The 26,435-nt window shown below is 35.0% G+C and overlaps 1 protein-coding gene across 1 annotated transcript in view; it reads right to left on the bottom strand.

Annotated features, from left to right (window-relative positions):
• Positions 1-26,435, bottom strand: part of DMD (dystrophin) — a 1,824,373-nt gene that overhangs the window by 1,348,024 nt on the left and 449,914 nt on the right. Inside the window, exons 33-35 of the mRNA XM_036304100.1 lie at positions 14,133-14,312; positions 13,696-13,824; positions 11,624-11,794 (exon numbers count right to left, since the gene is read on the bottom strand). Coding sequence (XP_036159993.1) covers positions 11,624-11,794; positions 13,696-13,824; positions 14,133-14,312 — 480 coding nt within the window. The remainder of the gene's footprint in view (positions 1-11,623; positions 11,795-13,695; positions 13,825-14,132; positions 14,313-26,435) is intronic.

The following is a 26,435-nucleotide window of genomic DNA, read 5'->3' as shown; positions in this document are numbered from 1 at the left end:
AGCTTATTATCATTCCACCAAACTGCTTGCAACACCAACTTCCTACATTCTGTTAATAGATGATCTTTTTCCCCCCAGTCATTCAGGATTAAAACATTCGTGATGTCATTTTTCAACACTTTACCCTCATGTCCAATAAATATCAAATAATTGTCAATTCATTCACCATAATCCACTTGCTTTCCATTCCTAGAGATATCATCTCTCCTCTCCTTTCACACGAACTAAAGCAATGATATCCTCACAGGGGTATAATCTCCTTCCAACCTCACCGGTTCTATCCTATGCACTGGGATCAGGTCAATATACTCCCCAAACATGACTTTCATTATGTTATCTCTCTGCTCAAGTAGTACACGTAGAATAAAGTCCAAAATCCAGCTTCACCTAATCTTGCCCCAAGGACCTTTCTAGCCTTTTATGCAGTTCTATTGGTGAGCTCCTATTTTCTCTCCCTCAAGGTGCTCTGAATGTTTCTAACTTTAGGTGAAGAGCCTAAACTTCTAAATGAGAATGCCTATTGAATCTGAGTTCCACCATTTAGTAGCTGAGGGAACCAGGACAGGTTATTTGTCCTCTTTGAGCCTCCGTTTCCATATTTATAACATAAGAATAAGAAGAATATCTACCTCACAGGATTTTTATGAGTATCAAAAATGTTAGAATGTGGTCTGATATATCATAAACGCTCAATAAATACTGGTTATTTTTTCTATGCATCCATCTGACATAATAAATGCTCAATAAATATTGGCTCTTATTGTTTCCTATCAAAATCAGACTCATCCATTGGCTCAGTTCAAGATGTCCCTTTTTGAAAACATACTGATAATAACAGATAAAATAAATGTTTGTTGACATGGCATTTTTATTTTACCAAGGTGTTTGACAAGCTCATGCAATTTTAATGGTGAACATGGAGAAATTAACAGTCCAGTTCGGTAAAGTTGTGTCATTCTGAACAACAAAAATTATTGGTTAGTTAATCTGCATCAATGTAGAGCAGCGGTTCTCAACCTGTGAGTCGCGACCCCTTTGGGGGTCGAATGACCCTTTCACAGGGGTCGCCTAAAACCGTTGGAAAACACATATATAATTACATATTATTTTTGTGATTAATCACTATGCTTTAATTATGTTGAATTTGTAACAATGAAAATACATCCTGCATATCAGATATTTACATTATGATCATAACAGTAGCAAAATTACAGTTATGAAGTAGCAACGAAATAATTTTATGGCTGGGGGTCACCACAACATGAGGAACTGTATTAAAGGGTCGCGGCATTAGGAAGGTTGAGAACCACTGATGTAGAGGGTGGTCTCAAAGAGGATTCCATAGGGCTTTGTACTTGTTCTGTCCTGTGAGTATTTTCACCAGGCATTATTTGGAGACATAAAAACATGCAAAACACACACAAACACATACACACACACACACACACACACATACACAAAACAATCCACAAAGAGGAATGAGTTCCACGAACACCCCATGAAGATGAAGAGTTTGTTTGTCTTGTTCAGATCATTCCTAGTACATACTGTATACTCATAAATGAATATTTTAAGTATAGTTGGTATGCAATATTAAATAATTATATCAGTTTCAGGTGTACAATATAGTGATTTTCTCAAAAGCTGAGTGAATAAAAATAAACATTTCAAGGAGCTTTTGAATGATCTAGAGTTTGAAATAACATAAATTTCATTGTATAAAATTAAAAGACCTGGATAGCAGCTGGTACAAAAATAATATAAGCAGATATAAACAGATTTACAGAAACACTACTACAAAATGTGTAAGTATTCAAGCAAGATCGTATAAACTTAGATTTCATTAGGAGTATGCTTAGAGTCCAGATTTCCTGATCAAAGCCTATTCTGCATTCGTTTAAAAGGTCACTATGCATATTAGGGATTTGAATTAATCTCTGTGGTTCCAAAGTGAACAACCAGAATCAATGAACAGAAATTAATTGGATCCTGAAATTTTGTTTACTATAGGAACAACTGATTAATGTTGCAAATGTGTTTTTTCTTTTTAAAAGCACTATTGTTAAAGTAGTGAGTTTTGCACTGCTGAAAGTATACAGTTAGAGGCAGAATGATGATGTATCAGGCTACATGTTAGAAATGATACACTTTGCACATGAATATTTCCCTGAAATTTTATCAACTTACAGGAAATTATTTCCTCTGAATTCAAAGGATTTTGTGTATCTATAGCAGAGCAGCTAAACAGAAATATAATGAAAACCATGCACGGAATTTTTAATGTTCTATTTTAATGTCCAGAGTAAAGATTAAAAATATGGAATTAATTATAACATATGTTACTTAACCAATATATCAAAATAGTATCATATAAAAATATAATCAATATAAATTAATCAAATATTTTGCATTTACTTTTTCATATTAAGATTTCAAAACCCACTATGTTTTATACTTACAGCATATTTTAATTTGAGTAGCCACATTTCAAATACTCAATAGCCACATGTGGTTCATGGCTACCTTATTAAACAGTACAGATTGACAGTAACTATTATAAACATGACTTTGAAAATTACCAAGAGTTCATTATTAGTATGAAATATGTGACAGGAGTAATGTATTACTAATAATAGTCAAACAGTGGATTTAGATAATTTGTAAAATGCCCATGTCATTCACTCGCATTCAGATTTGTTTTCTGAAAGGAATTTTCAGGAAGCCATCTGGGAATAGAAAATCTAATGGAGATGGTTTTGACATGTTATATCATGACTCTATTGCTCATTTATGTGTAATCCTAGGTTGTGTTGCAGTATCTTACATATTTGAATACAATGTCATTTGACTTTGAAGAGTTTATACTTTGCCTCACCAGCAGATGTTTTAATCCTCGAAGGGGGGGAATATATCTTGCATTACTCTGTATAACAAATATAATTATTTTATTTTGTAGAGAAAAGGAGATTATTATGTAAATTGAGTTGTAGAACATCCAATATATTAACTAAATTAACCAGCGACCAACTTTATAACCAAAATATCCATAACTACTCAACCCAATTAGTTTGGCTATGCTACTGGCCTATCAGACCAGCCATTTGACATCTATGTTATTAATACTCTGTTCAGACACAAAAGGTTGGGAAAATTTATGCCTTCCTTAAGACTCACTGGTTCACCATGAGGTCATGAAAATTCTAACATGTACTTTTTTGACCAATAAAATTTTATATGTCATTACTTGGTCTTCACTGTCTTTGTAATTAGCAATTTTTATGAAATTTTATGAAAGAAAGGTATATAAGCAAGAATCCATAATTTAATAGCTCACTCTTGAGTAATCCCAGTTTAATACATATAAAGAATATAATGTCTGCGTTTTCAATTGAGAATTATAGTAAATTACTTAAAGAAGTTGAAATCAATGGTGGATAAATCACCTTAATTATTGTATGAAGTACTTCTATTGAATTTAAAGAAAATATATGACCATAGAATGGGAATCACAATTAAATCACACAGTGTTAGTGCACACAAGATATGCTTCAGGTTTTAGAATACATAGAAAATAGTCTAACAAAAGTTATAACGTCAAAGGAGGAAGTATGAACTAAGCATAGGTTTTGAAGTTTAATTTTTTTACTTACCTTCTCATCTTAAAAGCTTTAGCATGACTGTGTAGTCATACAAAGTACAAATAAAGTAAAACATAGGGAAGTTGAATAATCAAAGAGAGAGATAAACGGACACAAAAGAAAGAAGAGACAGAGAAACTGAGAAAGACAACACTTTGTTTTCCTTGATTTTTTTTAATGTTTCAGATTGCTGAACAGCTATTAGTTGTGCTTTGCTGTATGCTTTAGGATTAATGAAGTTTAAGGCTTTGTTAAAGTTTTAGCATTAAAGGTGAAGTATAACAAGTTTACAAACAATAACAGGCTGATAAGAGCAAATTTAATTACAAATTGATTCACTGTAAACTGGAAGCATTCAAATGCACTCAGGTACACTTTATCATTTTTAAAATGTAAGCTTTCTTTTGGTTAAATAGTAGTCCCAACGTGCATATATACACTAACATAATAATGACTGTGTTTACACAGACAGTAGAGTAAACATTTGTTAATATGGAATATGTAATCTCAGTCATCATGATAAATGGCCACTACATTCAAATTACACTAAAATCTAAATTGAAAATAAATAATCCAAGTGCTACAGGTTGGTTTAAAATAGCTTCAAATCAATCAGTTTTCTCTTTCCATTCTGTAGCTTTGAAATTTATTTTATCATTACAATATTGTTATAGAATAAAATAAAATAGGAATAATTCATGGAAACTAAAATGAATAAACTTTCAAGGACCAGTACATCCTATAATACAAAATGGACATACTACTGATAAGATATGAAGAGCTACTAAAATCAAAATATCTTGAGAGGAAAGAAAACTTAACAAAGATAAATAAGCATATTGTAAACATCTATCTAGAACAAAGGTGATCAGATAAAGTAGTTTATAGATTTATTCATTCATTTTAAATTCATGAGAGTAAACTTCAAGAAATATAAGAAATAATACTTAAAAATAAATTTAACTGGTAATGGTGACATTTCATTGGTTGCATTCTTTTGATATTAAGCAAGACATTGGTTTATCTCTGATGCTTTGAGGATAAAAATGAAAATAAAAAGATTACCTCCCCAAATTTGTGAGGCTAATTAAAGGACATTATCCAATATAGCCCTATTGGTTTTTCATTGATGAGATTAATTTCATACTCACACTTTTCAGAACTGTATACAAAATATTCTGATTGGTTAAAATATATTGTTGGTTCAAGTATCAGTCCACTCTATCTACTTTATGTTAAGTATTATTTGAATATCTTTCTACCTCAAGATTATATGACTTTAGTAGTAGCAATTGAAATTGAAGTGGAAAGGATGTAACTATAAAATATATGGGAGAAAGATGAATTAAAAGCAAAAGTAACATTCTGGACAACTTTATTTTGTCTTCTTTTTATAATTCCTTTCTTTTTCCTCTCTAGAAGTGCATGAAAGTCACTGCGTTTTAAGCGAAATTGAACATGCTTATACTAACACATACTAGACCAACAGATATCTGATGACATAAATAGAGGTAATTAAGTACATGATGAGTCATCATGTTGGCATAGACAAATCAATGGACTGGGATCTAACGTTTTGTAATCAAGCTATCTAACTGAGAACTTGAGCAACTCACTGACTCTTACAGCCCCCTATAAATATTTGAAAGCCCCTGGTTCAAGGCATGGTTACTTTTGTTGGCTAATTGAAGAAATAATTTTCTTTCTTAAAGGATCACAATCAGGAATTAACAAATAGCTGTAATCATTTAAAATATGCTAATAAGTAAGACCCAGTAAGTTCTATCACATGACACTGCTCACCAAAGTCAATTAAGATCTACTTTGAAAACATTTTAGATGATTACAAAAGGAAATTATTATCAAAGTTTCAAAAGAATGAACCTTGCTATAGTGATAGAAAATTCAAATGTGAAAAGGTATTGTTAATCTAAAATATTATTAAAAATAATTCTGTTGTTAGGTTCATTTCATATTTATTTCAGCAAAATAAAATTAGCTGATATAGTATTACATAACTTGGGTATTAATCTGTTACTATTATTTCAGGGTTTCAGCTGTAATTAATACTGTATAGATTATGCAATATCTATAGATCTTTGCCTAAGTTTTCATCTATGCTTTCTGTTGTAATTTATTTGTAGAAATTTTACTAAAAAGCATATATATATATATATATATATATATATATATATGGTTACAAGAATAACTGTACCAATTGACGGATCCTGTTCTCTTCTATCAGAGAAGGTGCTTAATTATAAATTGACTACAAAGGGAAAAAAGGTCAACATATTTGTATTGATAATGCTAATTATTGAAAATTAGTTTTTAATTAAAATGTTCAAATCCAATAAACCTTATTTTGACATTCTAGGTCACATTTGTAAGATATATTATTTATTTCCCACTGATATTTAGGAGAGCCAAAATATCTATCTAAACTATTGTTACTATATTTTTACATTATTTTTCACTTACAAAACCACTATTTAAGATAGCTTAGACTCACTTATGTGTGTCTCTTTTTTCCTGATATAGTTTACAATAAATGGGAAACTCACTGGCTTTCTCATAGCCATATATATATATATATATATATATATATATATATATATATATGAAAGTATCTGTCCAATGAACGATTACTTTTGATCTGCTAACATGGATTGGAGGTAAAAAAAAAACTGACAATAGAACTATGAATATTTACATAGATGATACCAGATTGTCCAAATCTCAATGATTTTAATGTCCATTAGAAAATTAAAGGAAATATGGCATTTCATACCCAATGACACATAAATCTTAATAAAGAGAAGGCAGAAAACAAGTTCACCTTTTTTCTAGTTAGTACCGATTAGAAGGCCAATAATTAACATTCCGTTCCACAGAAAAGTGAACTATTTCTGTCTTTATAAGAGAAAGCATTATAATTGAGCAAATTATGTATATAAATTTCATAATATCTTCTAACAAAGCAACTGCCCATATTAATAGGACATAGCTAGGAAAAGTCTGTTTTAGTCAACATTTTTTTGAAACTAAGTATTACAATGGGACAAATATATCTTGATGCACATAATATATTATGATTCTTATAATTCATATGCAGACTTTCATCTAAATAAGTCTTGAATCCTAAGTCATTTCCATATGTAATACTTTATCTCTAGGCTAGTTCTCAATGTCTCTAGACCAGTGTTTCCCAAAGTGCGGTCCCTATATCATTAGCATGGATATCACCAGGAAACTTGTTAGAAATGTAAATTATCAGGTCCCACCCAAGGCCTACTGAGTTATAATCTCAGGAGGGGGGCAACAATTTGTGTTTTCACAATTCCTCCAGTAACAAAGGTTTGAGAGTCACTCTTCTCAACTGTCACTTCTTTTCCATTCCCATAGACACCTCTTTATTTGAGATACTCACTGTTTCTCATCTAAATTATTACTATGGCTTCCAAATTGGTTTCCCTACTTCCTGTTATAATTCGGTTGAATGCTCTTCACAACCACTACTGAAATAAACTTTCAGTAGTGTACGAAAAAATCCATCAAGGACTCCTCATTGCCTACTAAATTAAGCATAAAGTATTAGATTGGTTGCCATGACCTCTGCACACTGTCTAATCATCCTTTTCTGTCTTATGCGCAACTAAAGCTTCATGCTCCATACTCTATATTCTGTACGCAAATACAACCTACTCTCCATTAAACACATTTAAACTTTATCATAAGTTTATCATAAATTGTTATCTTCTCTATGTTGCTAGAGAGGCTACTAAATTCATTCAGCACACACTCATTCTCAGCCCAGTATCCATGAACATATTTTACTCAACCATTAAACAGTAAACTCCTTGAATCGCTAGTAAACTCCTAGCCATATAAGCACCAGAATGCCAAGCATTGTGACCTGAAATAGTATATGAATTTTAAGAGTTAATTCAAAGTGTCCCCTTTCCCAAACCCTTCCTTCATTAATTCTTTAAGATCTATTCAAATATCATCTCTCTCTCTAACTGTTGACCCCATCTTCATCTTGGCTTATTAGAAGATAAAGAAGGGTAGAGCTGACATAAACCACAGAACTCAGTAGTTTATTTTTGCTTCCTCTTTCCCTTTCTATGCTTCTGTCCCCAGTTACTTTCTTTTCCTGATAGTATCCCTCCCCATCACCCTGCTATGCTACCATGTTCAGATGCCCTAAAGCAGAAAAAATTGAGACATGATGTCTTTCCCATTGATTCCACTGACTTTAACCAGAATTCTGAAATTATCACTGATTAATTTTTCTAATGATTCTGATCATGTCTGTTAAAACTTCCATTCCTCAAACTGACTTCACAGAGATTAGGAGGAATTAAGCTTTTTTGAAGTCATCAGATACTACTGATGAACCTAAATAAAATAGGAAGAGGTACTATTTCATGTATTTGAAGGATTGTATGTGGGGCCAGTAGAACTTCCTAGCACTTCTTAAATTGGTCCACTTGATAATCTGTAAAACTGGTCCTTGCAAAGGACATAACAAAGAGGTATTCTTAGCCCCAGCCCATTCCAGAAGAGACCAGAAAGACAAATTAGCTATTCCTCAATTTAATTTCCCTAGACATTTCTGTCTCAATCCTCAAAATTTGGACATTTGAGTCTAGATATATAAAAATGGAAACAATTATTGATGTTAATGGTTTTTAGCATCTTTTTATCTATGTAACAATTTATAGATTTTTAAATGTGTGCTTTTACATATCTTAGATCATTTGATTCTTGACACAATCTTGAGGTTAAGATAAGAAAGGCATCATCTTACTACATTTCTAACCAGAAATGAGGGTCTCATTGCTTTCTGGATTTGGGAATTTCCTCCAATGGACAGCCCTTGCAGGAGACAGAGACTTTATATTCATCACCAAATAGTGAATTCAGGCATTGTTAGTGAATTTCAGGATAAACTTTTGCTCTACTCAATTGTCCTTTCCAGTTGACCTTTAAAAAGCATCCTGAAATTAGTTCTTATACCAAGTCTATGTTATATCCGTATTCATTCCCAACCTACTTTTATTTATTTACTTTATCACCATAGATTATTTCCTAGGTTATTCTTTTAAGTGAAACCTACCCATAGACTCAATCATAGAAGGCCATATTCTAACCCAATCTTACCTTACAGAAGCCCTACTATATAATAGGAACTTGACTTAGAAATCAAAGGCCACCCCTGAGAATTCCAGCACTTCCAGAATTATTGTACTCCATAAACCAATACACGTATACAAGTCATTATTTTAAATCCCTTACTGTATCAACAAAAGATCACTGGACTGTCAAATTTTAGAAATACCAAGGACTATAGATTAGTCCTAGTTTTCACTAATCTAACCCAGAAATTTCCCACCATGTTCTATGGAATAACTTGTATCTCCTGAACCCCATTATTGGAAGGAGATAGATAAAAGGGCAGAAACCCTACCATCCAGTAACTTGCTAATCCATTTTATACATTCTTTTTAAAATAATAACTCCTTTTGGGTGTGGCAAGGTAGTTCTCCTTTTAAAATCCACTAATCTAATTCAACTCCTTTATCTTATAAACACTGAAATGACATTGCAGAGAAACCACATGTTCTGCCTAATCCTGACAAAATTAGGCCTCAGAATCAGTCTTCTATCTACACTATTCTTCCTATGACACTATGGGATTGCTGGGAGTAACCTTAATCATAAATTGAACATCTCCATGAAGTTAAACTAGTGTTAAGCATATTCTATGATTTCAATAAGTATTTAAGTTTGTGTTTGTAAACAGATATTTTTAAAGCAAGTATTATTTACATTTTTGTATATTTCCATACTCACTAGCATAATGGATACTCAATATCATTAGCTGATGAAATGAATAAATAAGCAAATGCTTTCATGATGATAGAGCATAATTATCTCTTCAAAATCCCCAAATGGGGTCACTATTGCATCCAATTGTCTTTATTAACTTAGAGAAAATGAAATCTTAGAAAGTAAAACTGTGATTGTCTTTTCAATTAATATATAATTGAAAATATTGATTTAAAATTGCTTATGCCTTTCTTTAGTAAGGAAAACAAAGGATGTACATCAAGTAGTTCACCTGATGCATGATATCTGAACATATACTGACAAATTTGTACAGAACATAGAATGAAAATCACAAATTTCTCTCGGCCATACTAAGCCAGCTGCTATTGGTGCAGGATGAATTCTACTCATTCTTCAAAATCTACAAATCACAAACATGTAACATCTTTTATCTCAATCAACCGTTGACAGAATAAAGAAAATAATAACCTGTTTTCTCTTAAATGTTCTATAGCTTAGTGACACTTTATATACATATATAGGTTGAAGAACACAAAATTTAGCAATGGATTATTAGCATTCATTTCTCAGGTAACTGAAGTAACATTGCTGTTTGTTTAGATAACACATATTCTAGGGCTATCTTCAGAAATAAAAACAATTATCTCTTTAAACAGCAGAGTGAATTCTTACCAAAAAACAACAACTCTGCTCTGAAAATAAAGTTTCAAAGCCTGTCAGATATTTTTCAGGTGAAAATGCCTTACTTAAAATAATATATAAATGCATACAACAAACTAGTTAACTCAAATATTACAAAGAAGAAGCAATGAATTAAGGTAAGCTAATACCTTTTTGCTTTGGGAAGGTGAATTTTGAAGGGTAGCTATGTTTTATGTGCATAAAATATTTAAAATTCATATCACATTTTTGTATATTTTAGAAACTCCTTTAAGTATGTACTATTATATATAACAGTGATACATTGTAATGCCTTAGAAAATGCAGCAATTGTAAACCATGCTATAATTGTCTCTCCATATTTATAAAAGCAATTTTTCAAATGTATTCTATTTTTCCAGGAATCAAGACTTACCTCACAAATAGTTCAATATCATTTTCTCACAAATAGTTCAATAACATTTTTCTCATTTAAGATTATTTCCAGCCATTATCTGTATATGTAAATACATGTTTCTTTTACACACATTTTTATATTTAAAAGTATATATATATATATATATATATATATATATATATATATATAATCAAATTACATTTTATAAATTTGGGGGTAATTCCTTGCATGCTGCCATTTCCCCCCAAAATTGAAAATTTAGAATACTGCATTAAGTATTTTGCATGCTACCTATTATTTAAGATTTCGTCTTTTTTAAGTGTTACACAAATATAAAGGGTTATCATGCAAAAGTTCCATATCTCCTGGGTCTCCATTCAATTGAATAAATATAATCATATAAAATTACAAAAAATAGGATATATAAGCTTTGCAATTATTTGTTTTCATGGCTTGAGCAAGTCATTATAGCTTAATGGATTTTGTCACAATATCAACAACTAGCAAGAGCAAGTTCAATACACATACAAACACACATGTGTGTAGCCATTAAGGAGGAATGAATACCCTAGATCATGCAGGAGATGTACAAGGCCTCATTTGGGAGATTTGATCCGCATTACACACAAGCAATATTGTATTTGGCAAGATATGTCAGTAGTGCTTTCTTTAGATGGATGTCTTTTGTGCTTTTTGTTGTTGTTGGCCTGCAGCATGCTATTTGTTACTTTGCTGTAGGTTACCCCTGAAAGTACATATGTAAACCAGTATAGAATGCAGTTTTTTTTGTTGTTGTTGTTGTTTTTTTTTTTGTCTAGCTATGGCATGACAAAGAAACGACAGAGAGAAAGTGAGACTGCGAGAGATAGGAAGAGACAGGGGAAAGAGAGGGTGAGAGTAAGGGGGGGAGAGATTCAGAGATTCAGGGATAAAATTTCCTTAAATACATTTTGGCTTTCATTTTCCTTTTGAAAACTTTGCTGTGGGGGTTGTGTGCCCCCTTCAGAGTATTGCGCAACCTTCGCAAGAGATCATTTATCACTAGTTTCCACCTCGGAGCAGGTCTTCCTACCTTTCCAGTCTTAATTCTGTGAGAAATGGCTGCAAATCGATGATTGAGCTCTGAGATTTTGGGCTCTATTACTTTCCTGCAGTGGTCGCCGCGGTTTGCCATCAAGTTTGTTGCTTGGTCACGCGTGGAGTCCACCTTTGGGCGCATGTCATTCATTTCAGCCTTTAAACGCTATATTCCATGAGCAAGAGACAGGGCTTGAAGTTAGTAATTAAATGGAAGTTGCAAGACAGTGAGAGAACAGGAGAGAGAGAGAGAGAGAGAGAGAGAGAGAGAGAGAGAGAGAGAGAGAGAGAGAGAGAACGAACAAACACATGCAGATAGAAGGAAGAAAAATGCCAACTCCCATAAAATAGAAGTAGAATAAGAACGTGTGTGATCTCAGAAAAACAGTTAGCTGTCCTTCCTTAAATATGACCTATGTTCATTTAAATATTGACTTAGTCTGAGAATCTGAGGAAGGACAAGGAATGTTTTCCTGCAACAATTACAATATTTTATATTTAGTTTTATCTTGAATAAATTTCATAGCTGTGGAACAATCTGAACATATACTTAAGAAGGAGGTAGCTGAAAAACAATTTCCAATCCTTTCCTGGCACTTTTGAATTCCCTTTTGTTTATCATATTAAGTGCCATGGGCAAAACAGATTTTCTAACACATATGGATTCTGTGTCACAGACATAGATTGCGGATGTTCTGTCTGACACAAGGGGTCAGAGTGACTACTGGTACTGTATAAGTGAAATAGCTCACTTCCTATTATTCTAAAGACCTCAAAGTAATTTTACCATGACAGTCCTTAACTACATATCAAGGTCAAAGGGAAGGCAACGTAAGGCACAGGCAATAGTGTAAATATGTTTTGGGGATAGCCTGAAATACATTTACAGTCTTTCATGACAAAAAATTGTAATCCTCAGAAAATATCAATTGCATAAAAACAAACAAATAAATTATATGGAAAGAAATTATAATTTTGACTGTTCTTTAAATGGAATTATTGAAAACTGCAAAACAAAGTAAGGTATCATGAATTTAAATGGTATTTGGGAAAATTCAACTCTTTTTAACTGAGAAAGATGTCATTAAGAAGAAATAATACAGCATTAATAAGACATATTTGCACATTATACCTCTCACACCCTTTATAGGAATCATTTTTTTAAAATATATTTTATTGATTTTTTTCCAGAGAGGAAGGGAGAGGGATAGAGGGTTAGAAACACCAATGAGAGAGACACATTGATCAGCTGCCTCCTGCACGCCCCCTACTGGGGATGTGCCCACAACCAAGGTACATGCCCTTGACTGGAATCGAACCTGGGACCTTTCAGTCCGCAGGACGACACTCTATCCACTGAGCCAAACTGGTTAGAGCAGGAACCATTTTTTAAGTAAAGATTAAGTTGCCTTTCCTTTGAGAAAGATGACTAAAAATGTCCTAATAATTTATTTTAATACAAAAACAGAGAAAAGTACTGTTTACTTTATATATGGTTAAAGATGACAAATTCAGTGTCATATAAGCTCAGGACTGTTACTAATCCTAAGATTTGAACACCGAATAGGCAAAAGTCCAGGTGATTAGATCTTAAGTGTTTATTCAGATGGGCTGTGAATGATGCCTACCGCATCTTCGTGTTTGATAAAAGAAGGGAGTACTATTATTAAAATGGACAGGAATTTGTAATAGGACACCAAAGTAAATCCTGGTATCCTTTCTCATTAGAGTTTAAGTTGCCTGTAATTAGCTGAGGGGTGGATATGGACAGATACCTAGATTACAGAACTCTTCCAAAACATTAGCTCCCATTTGAATTAAGAAAGTACAAAGGGAAGGAGGGAGGAAGGGAGGGAGGAAGGGAGGGAGGGAGGGAGGAAGGGAGGGAGGGAGGAAGGAAGGAAGGAAGGAAGGAAGGAAGGAAGGAAGGAAGGAAGGAAGGAAGGAAGGAAGGAAGGAATTTTTTTTTCATTCTTATTAAGAAGTCTGGTATTTTTTAGGACAAACATGATTGACATAACAGTTGTACTATTTAAATATTACTTTTCATAATATTTTATTTGCTACCTTAAGCACGTCTTCTTTTTGCTGGGGTTTCTTTTTCTCAGATTCATCCAAAAGTGTATCAGCATGAATGATCCAGTTTGTGATGTGTTCCACATTCTGGTCAAAGTTTTCCATGTGTTTCTGGTATTCCTTAATTTTACAGAGACATACCATGACATATTATTGGTTAGACGATGTTCTTAAAAGATCTGTCCTATGTTCTACAGTTTTAACAGACAGAAATTCAGTATCATTCAAATTACTTTTAGGTTTGAACTCTATATGGAGTAGAGCATGAAAATGGAAATATATTAAAATACAGTTATAGATATTGAATTAAGAGCTAGCATTTATGTGGGGCGCAGGAATTTATAAACACAAGTATCATTATTGAGTGCTTATGTAATTTATTTCCCATGAGGGAGAGGGGTTGCAAATCTTCCAGCCTCTTCTCTTACCAACAAAAGGTTTAACCACTCTTCTGCTCGGGAAGTGACAGCTACCCAGTTACTATTTAGAAGACTCAGTTTATCTTCCACCAAGGTTTCCTTCTTGCCCAAAACTGTTTTCAAGGCCTCTCCGAGTTCCGTGACACTCTTTAGATGAACCTTCTGTTTCTCAATCTCTTTCTGCGTGGCCTGTGAAAAGGACAGAATTTGAGCTTTGAGTAATATATTGCAGTCTTCAGTTTTAATGCTTTTGAAACGGCTGTGGGTATGGTTTCGATGGTAAGATTTTTCAAAGGATTGAAACCTTAAACTATGTCTTTATGAATGAAAAGCACACCATATACATTGTAGTTTCCTTATTAGGTATATATGAGCATATGTGTATATATAAACATGATTAACTACATCTTTATTTAAGATTTAAATTTTTTAATAAACGTGAATATTATCCATCTAAATATATTAATATTTAGTTAATTTATAAATGTATTGGCTAAAATTAGACCTTAGAAATCCCATCCACTCTTAAGCAAGTACTTTTAGAAAATTCAACAATTATTGCACTCTTGTATTTTACAGCAGAATTTTTAGCTTTTTGGTGTCAGAAACCTATTCGGCATCTGGTAAAACTTAAGGACCCTTTCTCATTATAATGTTTTTAAAAGCATAAAATTAAATCCACTGGATTTTAAATGCAACCAGTTGTACTGAAATATAATATACAAAATACATTTTTTAAATTTGTGAGCTAGTAATGCATGTTTTCCTTGCTAACATGTGAAAGTACAATGATTTAACATCAGATACTTAAGATTAAAGCAGTGATGAACTAGTGTTTTGAATTATATACACTGACTAGACCAGCCGTGGGCAAACTACGGCCCGCGGGCCGGATCCTAGATGCTCTCAAAGTGTCTTTTCTATCTTTATAATACAATTAAATAATATAAATCTACCTAAATGTCTTTCTTCCACACCATCAGGTTCTAGTCCACTCAAAATCACTATCCACTCTACATTTCGTTTTCTCCTTTGATATCAAATAAGCAGGGGGAATAAAGTAAAAACACTATAAAATGATTTCTATACAAGAGACAATCACTGCTTCTTTAATTCTAAGATATTATTTTGTATTTGTGGTTCTCTGTTTCAAAACTAAACTATCTTAAATTAACATAATTAATGCCAAATGAACCTGTCAGCTGCCATGCACAGAGAGTTATTTGTAATGTGTCATTTTTTTTACATGGGTGAGTTTAGCAATTCACAGAATACTAGTAAATTCCTTCATGTATCAATCATAAATGTTATTGAGCTCCTACTAAATATGTCACTATTGTAGCAGGGACATAGGTGATTCCAATTAATGAAAATTATGAGAAAATTCCCCTTTGGATGAAAACAGTCCCTTTGGAGTTAGACCTGTGAGTGGTCATGGGCTACATTTTAGTCCTTTCACTCCTGCTGTCTGCACCATTGTGTAGTACACAACTTTACATGACAGCCATTTTTCTTGACACTGAGGATAAAATGATAGAGAAACAAAGTCTCTAGTCTTATAAAACTAATATTCAAGTATAATGTTGTCAAATATATGTAAATATATGCAAATGAGAATTCTCTACTTCCTATATTTCAGACTGGTGGCTTGTCACTAGAGTTGATTTATTTGCAAAGTTAACATCTCACAAAGTTGAAACTTAATTTATATTTGGATCACTAATTACCTCTTAAAATGTCTTCACAAAGATGACACTATGTTTTAGCTTTGATATAAAAAGTTGTTATATACATAGACATTTGTCTCATCCATGCCAGGCAATTTAATTAAAGGCAATGGAAATTTCCAAATCTCAGAAAAGATAGAGTTTTGAATTTAGGAAATTAGTTCCAAATAGTTCATTAATCACAAACAACCTTTATGCATTAAACATCTGTCAAAATTTTCCAGCTCTAATTTTTAAGAGAAAATGTTTAATGTCCAAGGATACATCATTCATTAATGAAAACAATAAAATGGGAAATATGGGCTAATTTCTAGTATCATTTTAGGTTCCTTAACAATATAAGATAAAAGAAACATAAAGGCTGTCCCAAAATTCACGCAAGAAGTAATTTTGATAGAAAACACAGGTTTATAATTAAAAATTGTAAATTTTTTATTGATTCATAAAGTATACAGTATAAGGTTATGCATGGAATAGCATATCGGGTAAATGGCCTCCATGGCTTTGCTGGCACATACACACTCTTTTGTTGAAATTTTCCATGACCGTTTTGCATAAATGTGGCTGAATTTCATTGATACAGCGCTCAATTTCCTCCTTCAAGGCATGGGTGGTCGTGGGCTTGTTGGCATAAACCTTAGACTTCAAAAAACCCCAAAGAAAAAAGTCCAATGGCGTTAAATCGCATGATTTGGGCGGTCAATTCTGATCACCAAAACGGGAAATTACACGACCAGGAAATGACTCATGCAGTAATTGAATTGTTTCTTGGGCGTATGTGCCAGCAAAGCCATGGAGGCCATTTACCCGATATGCTATTCCATACATAACCCTATACTATATACTTTATGAATCAATTAAATATTTATAATTTTTAATAATAAACCTGTGTTTTCTATCAAAATTACTTCTTGTGTGAATTTTGGGACACCATTTATTAAAGTTATCACCATCATGAAACAAGGCAGTAATCACCATGGTGGTTTGGAACTACTATTGCCAAAAGTGATTCACGAAAAAATTTACACTCTTTCTGTAAAAAGACCTAGAATTGAGCCTTTACATGTGGTACTCACGAATAAACAGGTATTTAATCATTTTATACATGCTTTTTTTGGTTAGGAAAATACTGTAGTCATTTAGTGGATTTTTTTATTTTCCCCACAAACGCATTTTTTTAATTTCATATATATATATAGATATACATATATATCTATATATATATTTTAAATATATATTTTATTGATTTTTTTACAGAGACGAAAGGAGAGGGATAGAGAGTTAGAAACATTGATGAGAGAGAAACATCAATCAGCTGCCTCCTGCACACTCCCTACTGGGGATGTGCCCATAACCAAGGTACATGCCCTTGACCAGAATCAAACCTGGGACCCTTGAGTCCGCAGGCTGATGCTCTATCCATTGAGCCAAACCAGTTAGGGCAATTTCATTGATATTTTAATAGCCTTTATCACATGGCATTCAGAACAATAAAACTATTTGACCATTCTAGAGTCTGGCACTGGTCAATCAACAAGTGATAATTACTTACTATTTCTACAACTACTAATGCTCTGTTTACTATGAAAGAAAATTTAAGGTTTGAAGGACAAGATAATGGATATATATTTATTTTTTATTTTTTTGCAATTCAGCCTTAGAAAAGAGAGAGAGCAGCCCAGCCTGTGTTCCTCAGTGGTTGAGCATAGACCTATGAACTGGAAGTTTGTGGCCCGACACCTGGTCAGGGAACATGCCTGGGCCTCAGGCTCGATCCCCAGTAATGAGTGTACACAAGGCAGCCAGTCAATGATTCTCATCATTTATTTTTGTTCTCAAAAAAGTATTTTTAATTAAAAGTATGAGTTGTAAATAATAAGATCTTAGCCTTCAAAAAATATGCTGGTCTTGCTTTTTGAAGATGGTACTTAAATTTCAATTAGCCAATGTAGTACATTAGTTGCTTAATATCCACTCTGTGCTGTGCCATTCACTACCAGAGACAGGAGGTAATCTTTGCATACCCTGCTCTAATCTTACCTACAGTGCAGCTACAGCAAAAAGCTGACATACAATCAAATTTAATATCATATTAGAAAGAACATAATTTTGGAAAAAGATGAGTCATGGCCAGGAAAAGCATGACAGGCTGCAATACAGAGATGATAACTTGAAACTGGAGTTCACCATAAAGGACTGGTAGTTTGTCTTGACTAAGACAAAGTACAACATGATTAGAAAGTACAAAGGTTGGAATAAAATGCCACCAAAAGGAGAATATGGGCAACTTATTGAAAACTAAAAACATATATTTTATGATGCCAAGAAACCATTTTCCCTTGCTCTAATATTTTCCCACTATAGAAGGACATCTACACTTGCAGATGTATTGATAATTGAATGAAAGGATTGAACTGCAACCATTCTCTCTGTACCCTTACTCATTTCTCTCTAAGGGAGGTACTTATTTCTGGGTTTGGTAAGATGGGGAGAAAGAAGTGAAAATACATTTCCCTTCCCTTAGAAAACATCCAGTCCTCAGCACACATGCCATCTTCTGCTGCCTTGTGGGACTGGGGATAGGGAGGTTTCTGGAAGGTCTACCCTTCTGAATGGGCAAGTTTAAATTCAGTGATTACACTGACTAAGTTATAACTCAGCTCCTTTAGCTTTTTTAATCACGTAGTAATATGACATCTTCTAGAGCTGATTTTAAGGCTGAAGAAAAGAGCAAAGTTATGCATACTCAGTTTTATTTTGACCTATGATATAGTCATAAATCCAAACTTGGGAGTTTCAACAGCAGCTTAAAGTGAACTATATACTTGACACTCAGGCTTTTAATGACAGAGAAAAACATCCTCAATGTAAATATAAGTTACCACAAAATCTAACAATTGTATTTATTTTCCATATGCTTAATTTATAATATTTGATAGCTCTAAAGTGAATAGTCAAAATATTAAACACTGGAAAAGAGGAAAAATGGCGACCAGCAGGAAGGTAGGGAGGGAGAGAGTGTGAGAGCGCAAGGAAGTGATAGAGGAGTGTGTGGACGTGTGTGGTGTGTGTGTATGAGCTAGGGACAGTTAGATTCTGCAGGTCTTCTAAGGGGCTGCTAAACCGGGCAGTCTTAGGCGGCGGGGTCCCGCTTCCTGCGTGGACACTCCTGGGCGGCCAGCACAGGCACGGCGACCATGCCATCTTGGGAAACAGAGCTTCTTGAGACTAGGATCCTGGCCTCAGCACCACCCAGTCTGATCTCAGACACATACGAGGACCCTGCAGCCACTGGGGTCAGAGACCCGTGACCACAGCTACAGACCTGTGGACACCAAAAGTTCAGAAATCCCCGCGGCAGATCCGTGAGTAACAGAGCCCATCCCCCCTTCCCACAGGCTTGCTGGCATCGCCAGAGTAACTAACTGATAGACCCACCCCTCGCTGGCGCCTCAGAGCTCCAGGAACTTTAGCCTGGAAGTGCGAGAGCACCTTGGAACTGATCCCGCGTGGGGCCGGGTTCAGGAGTCCTGGGCTGGGAGCAATCCTGCGAACACCAGGACCTGGTCCTACCCACACTGCCAGCTTCAGAGCCCTGGGCTGGGAGCAATCGCAGGAACACCGGGAATTTGTCCCGCATAGCACAGGCCCAGGGACCCCGATTCTCTGGGCAGGAGGCAGCACCAAGCACCAGTGACTTGACTGTGTTTCTTATCACCTGCGCCTGAGATCCTGATTCCCTGTGCATTCAGACTAAGAGCCAGTGACTCCAATTCCTGGTGCAAGGGCACACAGGGACCCTGATTCTCAAGGCAAGGTCACGCGAAGCAACAGAGACTCTGATACTGGATTATTGGGGAACTCTGACTCCTGGCGCATGCTAGGGGGCTCTGGTTTTCAACATGCTTCGGGGGGGGGGGGTCTCTGTTCCAGCATGGTGCAGGCAGGGTCCCTGATTCTAAGGGCGCGTACGAAGCCACATTGAGCGCTGACAACACTGACTCTGAGCGAGCCTGGTTCCCACCAACCCACAACAACCACACATCTTAGTGTCAGAGCTCTTCAGTGACACTAGGGTGGTGGGAGGCTCCCACTGCACAAGGCCCAGGCCCACGCAACTCGACGTTTAAACCATCGGGATATAATCAGAATGAAGAGACGACACAACACCCAGAGGAAAGACAATGAAGAGTCGCCAAGAAAGGATATTAATGAAGTTGAAGCATGCAACATGACAGAAAAAGAATTCAGAATAATGGTTGTACAATTCATTCACTGAATGGATGAGAAAATCAACAACCTATGCAAGAATCAGGAAGAAATGAAAAGTGATATAGCTACAATCAAAAACACCATGGAAGATTTCAACAGCAGACTAGAAGAAGCAGAGGACCGAATTAGTGAGTTAGAAGATAAGGTAGAGATACAAGCTCAATCTGAACAGCAACTGGAGAAAAAAATTAAAAAGCAGGAGGAGAGCCTAAGGGAACTTTGGGACAACATGAAACGAAGTAACATACGCATAATAGGGCTGCAAGAAGGACAAGAAGAGCAGCAAGGATTAGAAAATCTATTTGAAGAAATAATGTCAGAAAACTTCCCAGATATGGGGAAGAAAAAAGTTACATAAGTACAGAAAGTCCCAGGCAAGATGAACCCCAAAAGACCCACACCAAGACACGTCATAATAACGATGGCAAATGTACAAGACAAAGAGAGAATCTTAAAGGCTGCAAGAGAGAAACAGAGAGTTACCTACAAAGGATCCCCCATCAGATTATCAAATGATTTCTCAACAGAAACACATCAGGCCAGAAAAGAATGGACAGAAATTTACAAAGTGATGCAAAGCAAAGGACTGAATCCAAGAATACTCTATCCAGCAAGGGTATCATTCAAAACTGAAGGGGAAATAAGAAGCTTCACAGACAAAAAAAGGCTAAGGGAGTTTATCACCACCAAGCCAGCAATGCAAGAAATGCTAAAGGGACTGGTGTAAAAAGAAGAACTAAAAAAGCTCAGAAAGAAAACAGCCACAAAAAAATCGAAATGGCTACAAACAAGTACCTTTCAATAATGACTTTATACGTAAATGGACTAAATGGTCCAATCAAAAGACATCAAGTGGCTGAGTGGATAAAAAAACATGACCCATATATTTGCTGTCTACAAGAGACCCACCTCATTAGAAGGGACTCACACAGACTGAAAGTGAAGGGATGGGAAAATATCTTTCAGGCAAATGGAAATGAAAAAAAAAGCTGGGGTAGCAATACTTATATCAGACAAAATAGACCTCAAAGTGAAGGCCTTAACAAGAGATAAGGGAGGCCACTTCATAATACTAAAGGGATCAATACAACAGGAGGATATAACCCTGATAAACATATATGAACCCAATGCAGGAGCACCCACATACATAAGAAAACTCCTGGAAGATATCAGGGGGGAGATCGACAACAATAAAATCATAGTAGGGGACTTTAATACACCACTGACAGCACTGGATAAATCCGCTAGACAAAAACTCAGCAAAGAAACAGCAATCCTAAATGACTCACTAGATCAGATGGACTTAATTGACATCTTCAGAACACTTCACCCCAAAGCCACAAAATATACGTTCTTCTCAAGTGCTCATGGGACATCTTCAAAAATAGACCACATATTGAGTCACAAACAAAGTCTCCCCAAATTCAAGAAGATTGAAATCATACCAAGCATCTTCTCAGACCACAATGGCATAATATTAGAAATAAACTACAATAAAAACAACTCAAAATACTCAAACATTTGGAAGCTGAATAGCATGTTATTAAATATTGATTGGGTTACCAATGAGATCAAAGAAGAAATTAAAAACATCCTGGAAACTAATGACAATGAAAACAGAACAATCCAAAACCTTTGGGACACAATGAAAGCAGTCCTGAGAGGGAAGTTTATAGCTCTACAGGCCTATCTCAAAAAACAAGAAAAAATGGTAGTAAATCATCTAAATCTACAGCTCAAAGAATTAGTAAGAGAGCAACAAGAAAACCCCAGAGTGAGCAGAAGGAAGTAGATAATAAAGATTGAAGCAGAAATAAATGACATAGAGACCAAAAATACTATACAGAAAATCAATGAAACAAAGAGCTGGTTCTTAGAAAGGATAAACAAGATTGACAAACCTCTAGCCAGGCTCACCAAGAAGCAAAGAGAAAGGACACAAATCAAAAAAATCAGAAATGATAGAGGCAAAATAACAACAGATCCCACAGAAATACAAATGATTGTTAAAAACTACTATGGATTACTCGACTCCAACAAACTAGACAACCTGGAGGAAATGGACATATTCCTAGAAAAATATAACATTCCAAAACTTAATCAGGAAGAATCTAAAAATCTCAATAGGCCAATAACTATGGAAGAAATTGAAGCAGTCATCAAAAAGCTTCCAGCAAATAAAAGCCCAGGACCAGACGGCTTCACAGGGGAGTTTTACCAGACATTCAAGGAAGAACTAAAACCTATCCTCCTCAGACTACTACAAAAAATCCAAGAGGAAGGAACACTTCCAAGCTCATTCTATGAAGCCAGCATCACCCTAATACCAAAACCAGGTAAAGACAACACAATGAAAGAGAATTACAGGCCAATATCCCTCATGAATATAGATGCCAAAATCCTCAACAAAATCTTAGCAAATTGGATCCAGCAGTACATCAGAAAGATCGTACACCACGACCAAGTAGGATTTATCCCAGGGATGCAAGGATGGTACAATATCTGCAAATCAATAAACGTGATACATCACATAAACAAATTGAAAGAAAAAAACCACATAGTCATATCAATTGATGCAGAAAAAGCGTTTGACAAAATTCAACACCAATATTTGATAAAAACTCTCAGCAAGGTGGGAATTGAAGGATCATACCTCAACATAATAAAAGCCATATATGACAAACCCACAGCCAACATCATACTCAATGGACAAAAACTAACACCATTTCCCCTAAGAACAGGAACAAGACAGGGATGTCCACTCTCACCACTCCTGTTCGACATAGTACTGGAAGTATTAGCCATTGCAATTAGACAAGAAGAAGAAATAAAAGGCATCCAAATTGGAAAAGAAGAAGTAAAACTGTCCTTATTTGCAGATGACATGATATTATACTTATAAAACCCTAAAATTCCATCAAAAAACAATTAGACTTAATAAAAGAATTCAGCAATGTAGCAGGATACAAAATAACGCCAAGAAATCTATGGCATTTCTATGCACCAATAGTGAATGTGCAGAAAGAGAGAGTAAAAAAGCAATCCCATTTACCATCGCACCAAAAAAATTAAGCTACCTAGGAATAAACTTAACTAAAGAGGTAAAAGACCTCTACTCAGAAAACTACAGGATGTTGAAAAAAGAGATAGAGGAAGACATAAAGAGATGGAAGAACATACCATGTTCTTGGATTGGTAGAATCAAGATCATTAAAATGTCCATACTGCCCAAAGCAATCTATACATTCAACGCACTTCCCATTAAAATACCAATGGCATATTTCACAGACCTAGAACGAACTCTCCAAAAATTCATCTGGAATAAAAAACGACCCCGAATAGCTGCAGCGATCCTGAGAAAGAACAAAGTAGGTGGGATCTCAATACCAGATATCAAGCTGTATTACAAAGCTACTGTTCTCAAAACTGCCTGGTACTGGCACAAGAACAGACATATAGATCAATGGAATAAAATAGAGAGCCCAGAAATCAGCCCCAACCAATACGTTCAATTAATATTTGACAAAGGAGGCAAGAACATATAATGGAGTCAAGATAGTCTCTTCAATAAATGGTGTTGGGAAAATTGGACAGATACATGCAAGAAAATGAAACTAGACCACCAACTTACACCATACACAAAAATAAACTCAAAATGGATAAAGGATTTAAATATACGATGGGAAACCATAAAAATACTAGAAGAATCCAAAGGCAACAAAATCTCAGACATATGCCGAAGCAATTTCTTCACCGATACAGATCCTAGGGCATTGGAAACTAAAGAGAAAATAAACAAATGGGACTACATCAAAATAAAGAGTTTCTGCACAGCAAAAGAAACCATCAACAAAACAACAAGAAAACCCACTTCATGGGAGAACATATTTGCCAATGCTATCACCAATAAGGGTTTAACCTCCAACATTTATAGGGAACTCATACAACTCAACAAAAGGAAGATAAACAATCCAATCAAAAAATGGGCAAAGGACCTAAATAGACACCTTTTAAAAGAGGACATTCAGAAAGCCAAAAGACATATGAAGACATGCTCAAAGTCGCTAATCATCTGAGAGATGCAAATCAAAACAACAATGAGGTACCATCTCACACCTGTCAGACTGGCTATCATCAACAATTCAACAAACGACAAGTGCTGGAGAGGATGTGGAGAAAAAGGAACACTTGTGCACTGCTGGTGGGAATGCAGACTGGTGCAGACACTATGGAAGACAGTATGGAGTTTTCTCAAAAAGTTAAAAATGGAACTCCCATTTGACCCTGTGATCCCACTTCTAGGAATATATCCCAAGAAACCAGAAACACCAGTCAGAAAGGATATATGCACCCCTATGTTCATAGCAGCACAATTCACCATAGCTAAGATCTGGAAACAGCCTAATTGCCCATCTGTAGATGAATGGATTAGAAAACCGTGGTACATCTACACGATGGAATACTATGCTGCTGTAAAAAAGAAGGAACTCTTACCATTTGCAATGGCATGGATGGAACTGGAGAGCATTATGCTAAGTGAAATAAGCCAGTCAATGAAGGAAAAATATCACATGATCTCACTCATTGCTGGATAATAAAGACCATCATAAACTTATGAAAAAAAAATAGATACAGAGGCAGAGCTGCCTTGAACAGACTGTCAAACTACAGCAGGAAGGCCGGGGAGGGTGGGAGGCCAGGAGGGGGGTGGGTAAGAGATCAACCGAAGGACTTGTATGCATGCATATAAGCATAACCAATGGACATAAGACACTGGGGGGTAGGGGAGGCCAGAGGATTGTCAAGGGCGGGGGGGGGAAAAAAGGAGACATATGTAATACTCTTCGTAATACTTTAAGCAATAAAAAAATAAAATAAAATAAAATAAAAAATTAAAAAAATATTAAACACTAATTTCCATGATTTCAAAGAAAAGGATTTGGCATTTACTTCTTCCTGGCATTAGCAATTTTTAAATGCTACTCCAATTTCCTTAAAAAAGTGGATACATAGGTTACTTTATCTTAATGATACTGAGGTGTCCATGCAAGGATGGAAAACACATTGTGATTTATTCTTCATATCTATAAGCTAAATCACTTGCCTCAAATTTTTAAATAAATTTATTGGGGTAACATTGGTTAATAAGATTATATAGGTTTCAAGTGTAAATTTCTATGATACATGGTCTGTATATTGCATTGTGTGCTCACCATCCAAAGTCAAATCATCTTCCTTTTGTCACCATATATTTGGCCCCGTATTTACCCTTTCCTTCCCCCACCCCTTCCCTCTGGTAACCACTATACTATGGTCTGTGCCTTAGAGTTTCAGTTTTACATCTCACATATGTGTGAAATCATATGGTCCTTAGCTTTTCTGACTGATTTATTTCACTTAGCATGATATTCTCAAGATCCATCCATGTTGTCACAAATTGCAGTATTTCATCTTTTCTTATGGTTGAGTAGTATTCCATTAGATTCTTTTTATCCAATCATTTATTAAAGGAAACTTTGTTTGTTTCCATATCTCAACCACAGTGAATAATGCTGCAATGAACATAGGGTGCATATATCTTTGTGACTATATATTTCAATTGGGGGGGGGGGTAGATGCACAGAAGAGGGCTTGCTGAGCCTTATGGTAACTCTATTCTTAATTTTTTGAGGAGCCTCCATACTGTTTTCCACAGTGGCTGTACCAGTTGACATTTCCACCAGCAGTGAATGAGGGATCTTTTTCTCCACAACCTCTCCAATACTTATTATTGCTTGTCGGGTTGATACTAGCTATTTTCAATGGCATGTGAAGTTCGGGATTTAGCCATCAGCTCACCCACTCACTCCATGGATGCTGCAGCAGGATGGGAAAACCTGTTCTGTTGGTCTCTGCTGATCATGCCATCGCACGATAAAAAAAAATAAATAAATAAAATAAAAAAAAACATTTTTTAAAAATTTAATTCTAAAGGTGAAATGGTATAAAATGTTAGATTAATTATTTGGTCCCATAGGAACATATTCACAGATTTTTTTTTTCCCAACAGGGGCAGAGAAAAATAACCCACTTGGGCATAACCATCTCTCCTACCCATTTCATATTTTCAGAAATCCAAAGCCTTCCAGGAGTTTTCATGGAATTTGCCAAAGACGAATAGTCTTAGAATAATTTCTCTATCTGATTCCTATTATTACCATTTTACTCCCCCCTCTATATCTCTTAAGTGTCTCCACTCCCATATATACTATCTTCACTCAGGCCTCATTTAGTCAAACATGTACCATAACACCATTTCCGTGTATAATCCCCC

Source organism: Myotis myotis, unplaced genomic scaffold, assembly GCF_014108235.1.
Source record: "Myotis myotis isolate mMyoMyo1 unplaced genomic scaffold, mMyoMyo1.p scaffold_m19_p_4, whole genome shotgun sequence".
Taxonomy (NCBI): Eukaryota; Metazoa; Chordata; class Mammalia; order Chiroptera; family Vespertilionidae; genus Myotis; species Myotis myotis.
Note: the sequence above shows the minus strand (reverse complement) of the source record. Positions and strands in the feature narration are given on the sequence as shown.